Source organism: Lepisma saccharinum, chromosome 15 (assembly GCF_977018435.1).
Source record: "Lepisma saccharinum chromosome 15, izLepSacc3.1, whole genome shotgun sequence".
Taxonomy (NCBI): Eukaryota; Metazoa; Arthropoda; class Insecta; order Zygentoma; family Lepismatidae; genus Lepisma; species Lepisma saccharinum.
This window is the reverse complement of record NC_139243.1, coordinates 73,435,298-73,452,570: the sequence shown is the minus strand read 5'-3', so window position 1 is coordinate 73,452,570 and position 17,273 is coordinate 73,435,298. Positions and strand designations below refer to the sequence as shown.

The window sequence follows — 17,273 nt, the reverse complement described above, 5'->3', positions numbered from 1 at the left end:
GTAAGTCATCTCTTGCTTTCAGTTTGACTAATTTTTTTTCTTTTCACTTAGACGTTTATTAAAATGTGTTTGTGCATGGAAACTGCCAGGTATTTGCATCCATCTCAAAATACTAACTAACGAAAAATTATTTTGCATCATGTTACTATCACTGCAGTCTCTAGAACTAGATAAGTTTGCAACAATGTGGGCAAATGATGAATTGTTGAAAATAAACTTCACATAATTCCCAGAATTGAGAGAATTCCCATTCAATATATACAGCCCCTTCAGTATTGGTAACTACACAATGCCTCCTTGATGGTTGAGTGACAAATGATCTCATTACAGAAGGTTGCAGGCTTCATTCTCCTGATTATGCAAAAAGAAATCAAAGCCAACAGTAAATAACAAATATACGTACACTTATAGAATGCGGTTGTTAAAATTTTATGCTAAGATTTTCCAAGAATTTACCAATCGTTCACTTTCTGAATATTCAACTGTGCAGTGGTATCCATTAAAAGAAATGCCTATTCATGTTCAAACAATGTTATTACAATGATAATAGAAATGAAATACAAAATATATTTGTAATTTACTAATCATAACCAAGATCCCGATCGAAGTCCCCACTGTTTAGAATGAGGGAAATACAGACATCATGAAACATCATTTTTCTGGAAATTCCAATAAGAAGACTCGGCTCCTCTCTAGCTATGTCCCTTATGAGAAACACAATTCTGAGTATTCTCTTTTGTAAGTATTCTTCAAATATTTGTGGTTTGTCAACCATACAATTAAAATTATATTCCTTTATCAGTGATATGCAAATAGCATTCATTAATCTGCCTAATTCCTAGGATATAATGCAATTGCTAAAAAAAATAATTATAAACAGTGTGATTTTTAATGACAGAGATACATGTTACTCATGTTTTCTGCGAAGCAGTTTATTTTATTTTATTTTTTTAAAATGAATTTTGGTGGCTATTGCCATCTTACTTAATGTTAATAGAACATTTAAATAATAAAAGGTTATTTTAATGTTACGTTTTTGAGTATGTTCCAGAGAGAACATATTAGTTCACACACCAGAACCTTTAGTTCCAGAACCTAACTTGACTGAAGTTAAAGATGCTATTAAAAGGCTAAAGAATAACAAAGCACCTGGCATTGATTTAATACCAGCTGAGTTAATTAAATATGGTGGGAATTAGTTAATATGTCAAATTCATAAATTAATTTGTTTAATATGGAATAAAGAAGAAATCCCTCAACAGTGGAAAGAATCCATAATTGTTCCTGTGTTTAAAAAAGGTGATACAATGAACTGCAATAATTACCATGGAATTTCTCTACTCTCAACAACATATAAAATAGTATCTAACATTCTTTTAACAAGACTAACAACATATTCTAATGAAATTATAGGTGATTGTCAATGTGGATTTAAACGTAACAGATCAACTACAGATCAAATTTTTCACATCAGACAGACACTTGAAAAAAAGTGGGAATATAATCAAAATGTCCATCAGCTATTCATTGATTTCAAAAAGCATATGATTCGGTCAAAAGAGATAAATTATATAATATATTAGTAGAGTTTGGAATACCTAAAAAGCTTGTTAGTATGATAAAAGTATGCACCAGTGAAACAGAAAGTAAAATTCGTGTGGGTATTAATGTGTCTGACAAATTTGCAATTCATGATGGGTTAAAACAAGGAGATGCATTATCTCAATTGCTCTTTAATTTTGCGTTAGAATATGTTGTTAGGAAGGTAAAAGAAACTAAAGAAGTACTAAAATTAAATGGTATGACTCAATTGTTAGCATATGCAGATGATGTAGACTTATTAGGGGATGATATAAATAGAATTACGAATAATGCTAAAATATTTTTCAAAACTGCTAGAGATAGTTTTGGAAGTTAACAAAGAGAAAACTAAATATATGCTTACAGGCCGAAACCAAGTGTTAGGTAATAATCAAAATCTAATTATTGATAACAACTTGTTTGAACCAGTTTCCAAATTTAAATACTTAGGAGTAATATTAAAAAATGAAAATTATATTAAAGAGGAAATAAAAAGTAGGCTTCATTCAGGAAATGCATTTTACTTCTCTCTTCATAAACTTTTGTCTTCTCGTTTAATATCTAAGAAACTAAAAGTTAAAATATACAAGACAGTAATTTTGCCTGTAGTATTATATGGGTGTGAAACTTGGTCCCTTACATTGAAAGAGGAACATAAAATTGAGAGTATTTGAAATTGAGATCCTTAGGAAAATCTTTGGACCTAAAAGGGATGAGGAGTCAGGTGAGTGGAGAAGGTTACATAATTTAGAACTACATAATTTATATTCATGTCCAGATATTATTAGAATGATTAAATCAAGAAGACTTAGGTGGGCAGGCCATGTGGCACGAATGGGAGAGGAAAGAGGAGTTTACAGAATTCTTGTTGGGAAACCTGATGGTAAGAGACCTGTAGGAAGGCCAAGAAGAAAATGGAGGTACAACGTTGAGATGGACCTAAAGGAAATCTGTAGGGATGGAAAAGAGTATATAGATCTTGCTCAAGATAGGGTCAGATTGAAGGCCTGTGTTGCTGCAGCCATGAATGAACCTTCGTGTTTAAGAAGGCTAGAGAGTTAGTTAGGTAGTTAGAGAACATATTAGTTAGCTAGTGAGATATTCTTTTTGGGTACAATTTTTGTAGCAAATTGATCAGGTTTTTATTGATTCTCTTTCATATGAACATTTTGTGTCTTAAGAGATCTTTCTTTTAGGGAAAATATTTGCTAATGCTGAAACATACCTAGTTTTACCATAAATACTGTCCCAACGTTTGAGGGTGGCTGTACTTCCACCCCTACAAGCGAGAGACGGCAAGAGCGGTAGCGTTAAGCGTGAGTCATTGCTTGTTGAGCTGGGCAAGGTGTCTTTTGTAAATGTTCAAGATGGAATGGGGTGAGTACGAAAATCGTGTGGCCGTGGTGGCGTTGCACAAGGTAGGCAAATCACCGGGGGAGATTTTCTAAACCCTCCAGAAGCTGAAAATCTCCAAGAAATTTGTGTACCGCAATATCCAGTGCTTTGTTGAGACTGGTACTGTTAAAGATCCCCCACAGCAAGGAAGACCACGCACAGTACGAACACCAGAACTTGTAAAAGCAGTGGCGCCACGAGTGCGACGAAATCCTGCACGGAAACAGTCAGTGATGGCTCGTGAGCTAAAGATTTCAAAAATGTCGATGTCTCGTACATTATGCAGTGACTGGGACTCCATGCCTACAAACGACGCAAAGGACATCTCATGACAAGTGAACTGAAGCTCTAGAGGCTCCGGAAATCAAAGCGGTTACTTCAGCGTTCCGCGCAAATGGGGACCGTCAAATCCTTTTCACTGATGAAAAAATTTTCAGTGTTGAGGAGACTTTCAATGCCCAAAATGACAGGGTGTATGCCACATCCTCTCGGGAAGCTGTTGACAAGGTCCCCAGGATTCAGAGGGGTCGCTATCCTGCATCAGTCATGGTGTGGTGGGGTGTGAGCTACGAAGGCACAACGGATCTCCATTTTTGTGAAAAGTGGGTCAAAACTTCAGCCAAAGTGTACCAGTAGACAGTGCTTGAGAAACTATGCAAGAATCTTACCGACACCATCTTCCATGGAGAGAACTGGAGCTTGCAATAGGACTCAGCCCCAGCACACAAAGCATGCACCACCCAGCAGTGGTTGGAGGCAAATGTTCCAGACTTCATTTCCACGTCAGATTGGCCCTCTGCCAGTCCAGACTTAAACCCTTTGGACTACAAATTGTGGTCCAAGCTTCAGTAGATGGCTTGCAAGAAGAGACATCCCAATATTGACAGTTTAAAGCGGTCTCTTCAGAAGGCAGCTGCAGAGTTTCCACTTGATGTGTTGCGTAATTCCATTGATGAGTGGCCACGAAGACTTCAGAAGTGTGTCAGTGCTAAAGGTGGCCATTTCGAATAATTATTTGTGATTTTGGTTCATAATGCATCCATGCACCTCATGTTATTCTGATATTAAAATATCTCTCACCATTCTGTGTCTATTTACTTACACCTTTGGGACAGTATTTATGGTAAGACTAGGTACATTTGTTTCTCCTCCTCTTGGCATATTGAGTAATCTCATTTTTACTTTCTGGAAGTATGGGTGAAAATACAGGCTTCATTATTCTCCCATTCATTATAAATAGTTATTTGGGTATTCTTGTAAACTAGTTCATCTAGAGTTTTTTTTATGCTAATGGCATGCATGTAATTGGGATATCTTGAATGCTGATGATATATTCCTTGTAGTATCTGTTCTGGCGTCTGAAAGAGGGGGAAGTAATAATGAGACACAAATGTCAATTTTGGCAGATTAACATTCAAATTAATGCACTAAACTAAGAAAAGAATCTACGGTTATAATGTACTCGTCGGGAGTAAGGTTTTGATTGGAGTGCAAGTGAGGGTGTGGATGTCAAATCCCAAACTAGCATTATCAAAAATAACTTTCTTGTGAAGCAATGGCTTGTGGTTAATGCACCGCTTCAAGACTCTTTTTAAGAGTTTCACCAGAAATTGGGATATTGTAACCAAAAACACTAATATGTTCAAGAACACTCATAATCCAACATTCAATTAATTCAAAATTCAGGATCAGCAAAATGGTGATGCAATTCCAACACTTGTCATGCATTAACTACAATTCTACTATCTACGCTGTTTCCCCATCTACAGCTACTGTATGACACCTTAATTTATGTTTCTTTAATTCTTCATGTGAGAAAAGATCAAAACTTATTTTTGCCAATGTTTATTTTGTACTAAATTGGCGTACAACAAATACAGGTGATTCAAAAAGGACTTTACAACTTTCAAAGCATATAGAAATGTATTCAGGTAACTTACAGAGTCTGTTGAGGTGCCATTGCAAAGCAAAACACATCAAGTTTGTCATACAACATTCATGTTGGGTCTATGTGGCTACCATTTGTAATGCGGCATACATCCACCTGAAGTCAATTTCATTCAAGACTTTCACCATAAGTCAGGCATCACTACTGCAGCAGCAGCGGTAATGCGAAGTCTCAGTTCAGCAAGATCAGCAGGTAAAGGTTGTACAAAATGATCTTTAATGAAACTGATGAAGCAAGCTGAACCCATCCATTAATTTTATCAGTTTCCACACTTTTGTATAAGTAAATGCAAGACCATCACTTTGATTCATTTTTCGCAGTACTCTTGACACACTTATTGAATAACGCTATAACATTCATTGGGTGTATATCTTGATATTCACGTATACTTGCCAATCGTGAATTAGGTTATCATAAGTTCCAACAATTGATGCATGCTGCTGTATCATTCCAAACAATGAATCCTCTTATTTAAAAATGCCACAAGGATGAGATAATCTCCATCATAAAATTGTGGAAATAAGTAATTTGCTGTGCAAGATGAAGACCTAGGTTATCTGACCCCCCCCCCCACCTCTTCTGCTCCTTGATGCACCTATCCTTCCATACACATATTGTATGTGCTGCAAAGTATGTAATTAGCGCCATTAAATAAGTGATATCAATTCATTCATGTATATCCTGAAATTTCACCAAACATCCCCCAACTAGGAATTTTCACTTTGTTCACTTTCTAATCCAATGATAATGTACAATCTGTTGATATGCAAAAAGCAATAAGGCCAGCCTAAAGTGAATTACTGCAAAAGTGCGAATAATATTTGATGACCTTAATAGATTTGGCAAAAGTTGACGAAAAATATTGCTGAAACAATAACATACAGAAGGGTCCAAAAAATGTACTCACTGTTTGCAATGCAATAATTTCGAAACAGAGTTATACACACTAATCTCATGTGGACGTGTAGTGTAACTGTTTAATTTGTCACGGGTAGGTGGCGCTGGCAATTTGTACCGTGCATGAGCGAGTGTTGGAGCGATCACGCCAGTACAGCGGAAGACAGTCGAGTAGCAACAATGGCTGCGGTACGGTAATCTCTTGTGGAATGCAAGGCTGTATTGAAATGGTTCTGGAGGTACGAGAACATTCAAGTGGTTCAACGGCAGAGGCAGAATGAGTTTGGAACATGGCCTCCCAACATGTCGAACAATAGCCCGTATTCGTGATAAGTTCGAATCCAACGGAACTGTTCATGATGTGCATGATGTGCCGACAATGAACAGCTACAAGTCCAGTGCTGTGGTGTTGCAACATTTCACCCGATCACCGCAAAAATCAGTGAACCAGGGAGCACGCGAAAGTGGGGTGAGCCGGTCTAGCATAAGACTCATTCTGAAGGGTGCACAGTGGAAAGTGTACATTCCAAGACTGCTACACACGATCAACGAGGATGGTCGGGATCGTAGCGTTGAATACTGCGAATGGTTTGAGCACATGGTTCGCGAAATGCAGGGACATTTGTGTGGTCTGACGAGGTGTAATTCAAACGTAATGGTACTGCGAACTGCCACAAATGTGTCTACTGGTCGCCTGTCAATCTTCACGTTTATGTGGAGAAATCAGTGAATCTACTGGTGCTTAATGTGTGGTGTGGTCTGTCATTGCGTGGTTTGATTGGTCCCTTCTTCTTCAAGGGTACCGTAACCGGTGAGGTGTATCTTGAAATGCTTCAGTCAAGGATTTTGCCTGCCATCCGATCCCTGTTTGGCGATGAACTGTTTTACCTGCAGCAAGATGGAGCCCCGCCTCACTACCATCGCGATGTCAGGTCGTACCTGGATGACACTCTCTCCGGACAATGGATAGGTCGACGCGGTGCTGAGTACCCACCTTGGTCCCCTGATTTGACACCACTGGACTTCCACCTGTAGGGGACCGTCAAGAATGACGTGTATCGCTAAAAACCAACTACACTCAACAAGCTACTTGAAAAAATAATAGTATCATGTGCTGGCATTACGCCAGATACACTGACGGCAGTAGTACGGTCTGCAGTTCGGTGCCATCGGAGTTCCTTAGAAGTTACTGGTGGTCATTTTGAACATCTAATATAACTCTCTCTCGGTGCCAAAAACTACCAACAAGTCAATTTTGTGAGAAGATATGGAGTATCAAACAGTGAGTACATTTTTTTGGACCCCCCTGTATTTACATTTTTCCAAGTATGTTCTTAATGACAGTATGTTCTACTCAGTGATATGTAAATCTTAGTGACTAATTCTTTTTTTCCCCCCTCCAGATATCTGAACAAGAACTACATGGAAGGACAGAGCCAAGATATTTCAAGGTCAGTTACACTAGTACCTTCAGGAAAATTAAGTGAACAAGAGCAACCAAAGGACAATACAGAATGTGTCAATAGAGAAGGTAACTTTGAACCTGAACCTTCACCAAAATGCTCCAAAACCAAGGCAGATATTAAAGATACCAAGCACTGTAACAGGAAAAAACAACATATCTCTTCAATGTTCAATGAAGTTTTCTCCAATGAAGGAAATTTATTTGCTCATTCAAATGTCGTTGCAAAGGAGAAGTTTTTGAATCACTCAGTTTGCAAGAGAAAATTTATTCCTGAAGATAACCTTTACACACAAAGAAGGTTTCACACCAAAGATAAACCTTTTAATTGTTCAATTTGCAACAAAGATTTTACCCGGATATCAACCCTTAATAATCATATGAGGGTTCACAACAAAGAGAAACCTTTTACTTGCACAATTTGCAAAAAAGAATTTGCCTGGAAAAATTATCTTAATCTACATATGAGGCTTCACACTGAAGATATACCTTTTAAGTGTTCAATTTGTGGCAAAGGTTTTGCCTGTAGAGGAAGTTATAATCGTCATGTGTTTGTTCACAGCAAAGAGAGGCCTTTTAGATGTTCAGTTTGTGACAAAGATTTTGCACGTAAAGAAGACTGTAATGTGCATGTGAGATGTCACACCAAAGAGAGGCCTTTTAAATGTTCAATTTGCAACAAAGATTTTACCCAGAACTCTATCCTTAATATGCACATGAGGGTTCACAACAAAGAGAAACCTTTTAAGTGTTCAATTTGCAACAAAGATTTTACCCAGAAATCAACCCTTAATGATCATATGAGGGTTCACACCAAGGAGAAACCTTTTAAGTGTTCAATTTGCAACAAAGGATTTGCCCGTAAAGCAGAATGTAATGTGCATGTGAGGTGTCACACCAAAGAGAGGCCTTTTAAGTGTTCAGTTTGTGACAAAGATTTTGCCCGAAAACATCACCTTAATATACACCTGAGAATACACACAAAAGAGAAACCCTTTAATTGTTCTATTTGTAGCAAAAAGTTTTCCTACAAAGACTCGCTTAATAAACACATGAGGACACACACAAAAGAAAAACCTTTTAAGTGTACAATTTGCAACAAAGATTTTGCCCAAAAACATCACCTTAATATACACCTGAGAATACACACAAAAGAGAAACCCTTTAATTGTTCTATTTGCAGCAACGTGTTTTCCCAAAAGAACTCTCTTAATATACATATGAGGACACACACAAAAGAAAAACCTTTTAAGTGTACAATTTGCAACAAAGATTTTGCCCGAAAAGATCATCTTTATAAACACATGAGAGTACACGCAAAAGAGAAACCATTTAATTGTTCTATTTGCAGCAAAGTGTTTTCCCAAAAGAACTCGCTTAATATACATATGAGGACACACACAAATGATAAACCTTTTAAGTGTACAATTTGCAACAAAGATTTTGTCCAAAAACATCACCTTAATATACACCTGAGAATACACACAAAAGAGAAACCCTTTAATTGTTCTATTTGCAGCAACGTGTTTTCCCAAAAGAACTCTCTTAATATACATATGAGGACACACACAAAAGAAAAACCTTTTAAGTGTACAATTTGCAACAAAGATTTTGTCCAAAAACATCACCTTAATATACACCTGAGAATACACACAAAAGAGAAACCCTTTAATTGTTCTATTTGCAGCAACGTGTTTTCCCAAAAGAACTCTCTTAATATACATATGAGGACACACACAAAAGAAAAACCTTTTAAGTGTACAATTTGCAACAAAGATTTTGCCCAAAAACATCACCTTAATATACACCTGAGAATACACACAAAAGAGAAACCCTTTAATTGTTCTATTTGCAGCAACGTGTTTTCCCAAAAGAACTCTCTTAATATACATATGAGGACACACACAAAAGAAAAACCTTTTAAGTGTACAATTTGCAACAAAGATTTTGCCCGAAAAGATCATCTTTATAAACACATGAGAGTACACGCAAAAGAGAAACCATTTAATTGTTCTATTTGCAGCAAAGTGTTTTCCCAAAAGAACTCGCTTAATATACATATGAGGACACACACAAATGATAAACCTTTTAAGTGTACAATTTGCAACAAAGATTTTGTCCAAAAACATCACCTTAATATACACCTGAGAATACACACAAAAGAGAAACCCTTTAATTGTTCTATTTGCAGCAACGTGTTTTCCCAAAAGAACTCTCTTAATATACATATGAGGACACACACAAAAGAAAAACCTTTTAAGTGTACAATTTGCAACAAAGATTTTGCCCGAAAAGATCATCTTTATAAACACATGAGAGTACACGCAAAAGAGAAACCCTTTAATTGTTCTATTTGCAGCAACGTGTTTTCCCAAAAGAACTCTCTTAATATACATATGAGGACACACACAAAAGAAAAACCTTTTAAGTGTACAATTTGCAACAAAGATTTTGCCCAAAAACATCACCTTAATATACACCTGAGAATACACACAAAAGAGAAACCCTTTAATTGTTCTATTTGCAGCAACGTGTTTTCCCAAAAGAACTCTCTTAATATACATATGAGGACACACACAAAAGAAAAACCTTTTAAGTGTACAATTTGCAACAAAGATTTTGCCCGAAAAGATCATCTTTATAAACACATGAGAGTACACGCAAAAGAGAAACCATTTAATTGTTCTATTTGCAGCAAAGTGTTTTCCCAAAAGAACTCGCTTAATATACATATGAGGACACACACAAATGATAAACCTTTTAAGTGTACAATTTGCAACAAAGATTTTGTCCAAAAACATCACCTTAATATACACCTGAGAATACACACAAAAGAGAAACCCTTTAATTGTTCTATTTGCAGCAACGTGTTTTCCCAAAAGAACTCTCTTAATATACATATGAGGACACACACAAAAGAAAAACCTTTTAAGTGTACAATTTGCAACAAAGATTTTGCCCGAAAAGATCATCTTTATAAACACATGAGAGTACACGCAAAAGAGAAACCCTTTAATTGTTCTATTTGCAGCAACGTGTTTTCCCAAAAGAACTCTCTTAATATACATATGAGGACACACACAAAAGAAAAACCTTTTAAGTGTACAATTTGCAACAAAGATTTTGCCCAAACATGTCACCTTAATAGACACATGAAAATACACACAAAGAGAAACCCTTTAATTCTTAAAATGTGACAAGTATTTTACCCAAAAATATATATACATATTAAATATGTGAAGTGGGTGCATAGCAAATATAACTTAAATCTATTTGCACACAGGAAATGGTGTTTCTGTGTAGAAATCTCTGGAAATTCTTGTCATTCTGTGCATATGGGATTTTAGATGGGATCCCAAGCTCTCTGCTGTACAAATCATTACTTCATGTCTACAACTATGGTGCAACCATTTTATTAATTAAGATCTCAACCATCCTTTCCAATGGTACAGTGCAAACATATTTTTAATAGCCCTACTGAAAATTCTGTCTACTGTTTTCAGTAGATCAGTGGGTGTTTTGAAACATCTACTGTTCTCAGTAGATGAACTGTAATGCTAGTGTCTTATACTGTTTTCAGTAGCCCAACTGTGTCTACTGTTTTCAGTAGCTGAACTGTACTGATAATGTTTTCTACTGTTTTTAGTAGCCCTTCTGTGTCTACTGTTTTCAGTAAGTGAATTGTACTACTAATAGTAAGACTTGAAGCTTTCCTGGCTATTGTGTTCAGCATATTTATGTATGAAAACAGTACTATTATCAGTAATGAAATATTTCTTATCAATACAACTAAAAATGCAATTGAAAAATCATATAAAGAACTAAAATGAATGTATGGTAAAGCATGTGGAACTTGCTACTTAGGAATGTGCCCACACAACAAAAAATCAAGTGTAGTGAACATGTTCTTAAGTGTGTAGCTTCACTGTGGTTAATGCACTTGTAGAAAATTGAAAAACATACTGTTTGATACATAAATTGACATATTGTTTTTCATATATTCACACGAAAACATCAAAAAATTATTTTAAACAAGACCTGATCCTCATTGCTTGAAATTAGCAAAAAGTGGGAGAAATGTGAAGTAAAATAAATCAACCAATCACTGCTTGAATAATTATATTGAAAACATTGTTACCAGGTATCAAAATATCTTGAACTTGATTAGGTAAATTTGAGTTTGAAATTTACATGCAATTAACAATTTCTTATAGATTAGTATATCCTGTAACATTTGCGACTCATGTTTGTAGATGTATTTCATGTCTAAGTATGTGAAATGGGAAATGTAAACTCCACATATTAAATAAAATATTTTAAATATTGAATTGAATTTTTTAATTGAATTGTATTAGAATGTTTTGATACAATGGAATCTCATTTATGCTTTATATTGTTAATATATTTGTGTGCTTATGTGTGTGGGTGGTGAGAGGGGGTAATACGTAATATTGAAATAGAGAAAAAATTTGATTGTACCCTGGAATGTTCGGAAAGTTCGTCTTGGATACCGGGAATTATACTTGAATTTTATCATGATCCTGCAGTGGCCACCTTATACTAGCAAAATTATAATCAGTAATAGACACAGATTTTGTGATATGTTACTGACAAATTTATTTTTAATGCTGAAAAAGTTTAATGCACTGATAAACTCTACCTCTTTTCAAATAATGTTTAAATATTATGTTGTTGTGGTTGAATGAGATTGCATTGATTGAAATTAATTTCTTCTCTTTGAAAATTATTGTGATATTTTATGTTCAATTTTGTGCATGAAGTTTTTGTGTTTCTTAACATATTGAATAATTTTGATGAAGAATCTTGTAAATGTGTATAGAGACCTGCACAAGACCCGGAAAAAACCCGTGCGAGGAGGCGCGCCTACAATAATATGCAACATGCACATCAAGCCCAGGTGTTCGAAATTGCGCAAGTGAGCTTCACGTCACAGTTGTGCACAGGCATCGATGCCTGCCAGGTTTTTCTATTACCCGGGTCTTAAGAAGACCCGTGAGACTCGATGTAGTTCTTGCAGGTAGACGGCGAGCACTACTGTCAATGTTGCCAACGGCCATTATATTTCACTACGCATGGAAATATTTGAATTTCTGCTAGGCGCAGGTGCCTTGAGGTTGTATAACCATTGGCGTAGCAAGGGGTGAGCGAAGTGGGCGACCACCCTGGACCTCGCGCATATAGGGGCCTCGCGTCCTATGAGGTTGATACGAAAAACGTAATAAATGGAAGTGAGAAAGATAGAAAAGGCTATTTTTGTGGGCAATAAAATTAAAACATTTTTTTTTATCTGGCTTTATATTCTAGTTTAACGTTATAATTTGAATGAAACGTCAAATCAGAGGCGGGCAGGAGCTCTAAGCCTAAGGGGTCCCAAAAAGTCAAAACAATTCTCATTTCTCATGTGAAACATTAACGCAAAAATTGCTTGGACAATTTTATCCAATTATTATTTTCTTGAATAGAAAGCGCTTTGTCTTGGTTTTTCTTCTGTCTCGTGACCTTGCATAGCCTACACGATTTTAATATGTTAATGATAAAGCACCTCAAACTGCCACGGAGCAAAGTATGGGGCATTTAAATGCTTCCGGTGTTTTAAACTGAGGAAGGGTATTGATAATATTGGCAGTTCTTCCTTCCTTCCTACAACTTCAGATGCAGCTATTGCCCTCTGTAACGGGCACGAAGATGATTTATCTTCAGAATATCCTGATCAAGTTTTTACATTTTAGGAATGTGCTTAAATCTGAAATCAAGTGCTTTGGCAAAGTTTTTTCTCCTGATAGCTCTACACTAGCTTCCAGTGTTCTCTGTATCCTGTACCACCTTCTGTTTTTTTTCCTACGCTTCAAGTAACAACTACGAAAAAAGAACTATCTTTCTCAAAATTGAAACTTAGGAAAAACTTCTGGAAGGTAGTGTCGAATGGTATGATTCAGCCCAAATTGAGCAGACTCAGTAATCTCACTCTTGAACGAGAAAGGGCAAGATCTAATGTAAAAGTATCATTCGCTGCCAGAAGCCAGCTTTCTGTTAAGCAAGGTGGTTTGATTTAAATCAAAATTTAAATTGGGGAATTCTATTTTTAAAAAATCACTTATTGAAATCACTTTACATAAAATTACAGAATGATGTACACAAGAAATTTGTAGATATCAGAATCACTTTTTCTGAAAGTATATTAATCTCGTATTCATTTAACGGTGTTTATTATGCTCTAAGAAAGGAAATAAAGGAAACAAAATATATGTCCTGACGGGGTGAAGCTCATATGAAAATAAATGAAATATGTCATCTGAAAAAAGCACTTAAATTTCCCTTGATTTAAAATTCAATAATTTTTATAAGCAAAAGTAGCACATTTTTTAAATAGAATAATGTAGAAAATACTAATCACGTTAAACCGTAAATAGTGTAATTTTCATTAAACTGTAAATAAATATGGCAGCTGATATTTGGCTAACTAATATGTTGTAATATATGAAAATTCACAGGTAGAGCATCGATTTGTATAATTATTAATGTAAGTGTAGCCATAACCAGCCATTCTAAGTAATTACATACATTTCCTGGAAGAATCTGACTACTTGAGGGACCCAAATTTGTTTCTTGCGGACGCGTACTTCGCGATTTTGTTACGCCACTGCGTCAAATATTTAATATTACAAGAACATTAAGACGTAACAACAAAATGAGATTCACAATTATTATTATCATCTAAGCCCTAAAATTCAAAGTAAACTGGTACAATTAATGTGCAACAAAGTCAAAATTGCTAATTAAAAAAGTCAAATTAGCTATATCAATTGATTACACCAAAGATTTCACATTTATGGGGCAAATGACTATCGTTTTATGATTTGTTGATGTTGAAACCGATTGTGTCGAAGAGTAGGTAGATACTTTGGGCCCCTAGACAGGATTGTGGTTTAGCGCAGCCCCTCCCACCCGCAAGCACAGACATTTTATGTGCGTCCTTCGATATTTTCTACTTAAGCCATGGTTTGTGACATTTACATCCTACAAATTTTGAAATGAGGAAACAAAGAACGACTCATTAAATAATATATAGGTTTTATTTAAAGGTTCTTAGTTTGTATTTCTGATTTTTTAAAAGAACATTTAGCATATTTAAGGATATTTCAGATGTCTTACTGTCTAAAGAACATCTTAAAAAACGTACTATTACTACTGCCTTGGTTAATGAAAATTCCAGCAGCGTGTTAATGTAGCTCTGCCAAGTGTAAATTTCTCTGTCGCATACTATTAAATATATTTTTTGTCAGAAATTAATTATTATTATAGGCTATTATATAAATATAATTATTTGCTGACGTTTCCTTGATGACTGTATATCGATTCACATTGATATTTCAAACTTAAAGAACGGATGGAGCTTTGCATTCTAATCTCGCCCAGGGCCTCGCAATATGTTGCTACGCTACTGTACCTAAGATTTTTGTAACTTCTCAAATTAGTTTCATTATTATGTCAAACCAACTACCACATATTTTCCAAATTTGTTTCGAAGGTCTTCAAATAGGTTTTTGTGTCTTATTCATTTTATGTCACTTTTCTGGTCTTGAAATCGTAAATCTCCTCTCGGTTTCATTTTTACATTGTTCGTTTGTTGAAATGTGTAAATAGCATTGCCTGCTATTTGCACCCATATGAAGATACAAGCTAACAATAATTATATTTTGCATCGTATTACTATCAATGCAGTCTGTAGAACTAGATAACTAGCAACAACTTTTTTTTTGTACTGGGTACAGAGTCTGAAGAAAACCTTGCTAGAAGGTTGAAATGTTACGTTTAGTTTACGTTTTAAAATTAAATAAATTTCTGCGTTGGTCAGCATATTGAGTTTTTCATATGTAAATAAGGCTTACTGGTGTTACAACAACATGAGCGAACGACGATTTGTTGAAAGAGATGACAATATTCAAAAACCTTTTATAATGCAAATTCTGATTTCATGTTCCATTTTATGGACCATCGTGCCTTAGTGTCGGGGAGGGGGAGGTGTCTTGAGCAACTAATTCGGATATTGAATTGGGAAAATTACACCAGAGAGAAAATCTGTTTGATTGATTGATTCATTTATTTGGTCAATTTATGCACAATAATGCTAATCGCACTTGGCTAATCGCTAATGGCACTTTTTATAAAACTTGGTTCGTACTCCTTTACAGGTGTCAGCAGTGGTGGCAATTAGGGGCGGGGCCGAGAGAGTGCAGTTGCCTCCCCCCCGACTTTTTGAAACTTTTGCACCACGCTAACCTCATGTATCAAGGGAAATTAAACTGTCCTTCTCCGCCCTCCCCCCCACTTTTGCACCTTGGCCCCTTAGTTTTGGAACCCAATCGCCGCCACTGGGTTTGAGTGATACAAATCTTTTCTACCAAGGAATAAATGTCTGCAATTTCAAATTGATAAAAGTGATGAACATTTTGAGTGTTCCTAGAACAGTTTAGAATCTAAAAGTTGGCAATGGTGACTGCGTGACTCATGTATCTGGAGACTGTGCAAAACCGGAATGAGCGTTCGCTGAAGATAAGCGAGCTTCGTCTTGCAAGGCCTTCCAGTTACCCGTGGGCTTTCGATGCTTGACGGGTCAAAACTCAGGTATATAGTTTTACTCGCCCGCCCGACCAGCCAGGCGTGCCTAGTAAGCGATTCTGACCGATATGCAGCCCTCTGAATGTGTAATATTTCAAACTTCCCATTTTTCAGAAAGCAATACTCAATGCCAGTGATTCATGAATAGTAAGCAAGGGCCAGTTCTAGATCATTCTTCTGAAAAAGGAAGTTTTAATTAGCAATTTTCAGCAAAAAATCGTTTTGCAACACCTAAACCTCATCCCACAGCTGGGAAATGCTGTGTTTGCAATAGATTCCATTTTAAAATAATAAAGGCTAGTTACCAAGTCATCATATCACATTCCTTTCATGACATTAAATAACTCACTAATTGTTTTCCTGCAGCATTATAATACTTTGAGCCACGTTTGTGTATTCTGTAGGGTGTCTGTTTCCATGCAGGAGACCTGGGTTCGATTCCCAGGGTGGGTGATGTAAGGTCAGGATTTTTCTGGCCTTCTCTCTCCCTCCTAAGGCATCTCTGGGGCTCACCCAGCCTCAAATCAATGGATACCTGGGGGCAACCCTGTGGGGTTAAAGGCAGCTGGAGTGTGGTTCTGATCACATCACCTACAAAAATGGCAGAGATCGAGAATGTGTCCAGCTGTACCCCCACATCCCCTAAATGTGCCTACATGGCATTGTGCTATATGGACGGGAACTTTTTTTTTTAAGCATTATGATACTTTAAAACATCTTGTGACATTTAGTAATGTTTTTTGTGAACTTCTCTGTAGACCCAGAGGATGCAAAGATAGGATTTTTGAAATGTTGCAAGAATTTTTAACATGCTGCAGTTAAAATAATAAAAAATAAATAAATGCATTTAAAAATCGGTTCATTGTCTGTTCTTCAGTTTCACGTAAATGCTAAACATTCCTGCCTTTTGGGTTAGCCTGGAGATGGAAAAAAAACAACATAATAATATATACAAATACAGTGATTAAAATAATGCGTCTTTATGCCATGCTGTCCATCATTCTCTGTCATTTGCAACAAAAACAAGTCTCTGCGGTATAGGTTGATACCAAAAGTGACAGCGTAACGTTCCCTAAGGAACTGGGATCGAATGTGGGTGGCGTAGCTCATGTAGGATGATGGCATATTCGCTGCTCATGGAGAGCTTAATGGTGACATGCAAGAGGTAACACATACACACTGTATGGCAAACACAACACTTGGCTTTTATAACCTTTAAAATTGGATCACCATGCTAAATGGAAATACCTGACTCTCACTGTGTGGAGGTGCTCCCTCGAGGTGTCGAACTACGGACTGGTTAATAAACGAGGTGTCCGTTTGTGGTGGTAGTCTGAATTCTCAGACTTC

At 36.3% G+C, this 17,273-nt stretch overlaps 2 protein-coding genes across 2 annotated transcripts in view; both read left to right on the top strand.

Moving 5' to 3' along the window:
- Window positions 1-17,273, top strand: part of LOC145999331 (uncharacterized) — a 547,081-nt gene that overhangs the window by 88,610 nt on the left and 441,198 nt on the right. The window lies entirely within an intron of this gene.
- LOC145999727 (uncharacterized) lies at window positions 6,099-9,168 on the top strand. The gene is made up of 3 exons (XM_083137006.1): window positions 6,099-6,340; window positions 7,225-8,593; window positions 9,139-9,168. The coding sequence occupies exons 1-3, from the start codon at window positions 6,099-6,101 to the stop codon at window positions 9,166-9,168; spliced, it is 1,641 nt and encodes a 546-aa protein (XP_082993132.1).

Bases quoted from the DNA above. Each gene is read 5' to 3' on its own strand.
- LOC145999727 (XM_083137006.1), top strand. From the start codon at position 6,099: ATGAGTTTGGAACATGGCCTCCCAACATGTCGAACAATAGCCCGTATT. The intron at 6,341-7,224 runs GTACATTCCAAG...TCCCCCCTCCAG, and splicing joins AAGGGTGCACAGTGGAAAGT to ATATCTGAACAAGAACTACA. The intron at 8,594-9,138 runs GTACACGCAAAA...TTCTATTTGCAG, and splicing joins ATCTTTATAAACACATGAGA to CAACGTGTTTTCCCAAAAGA.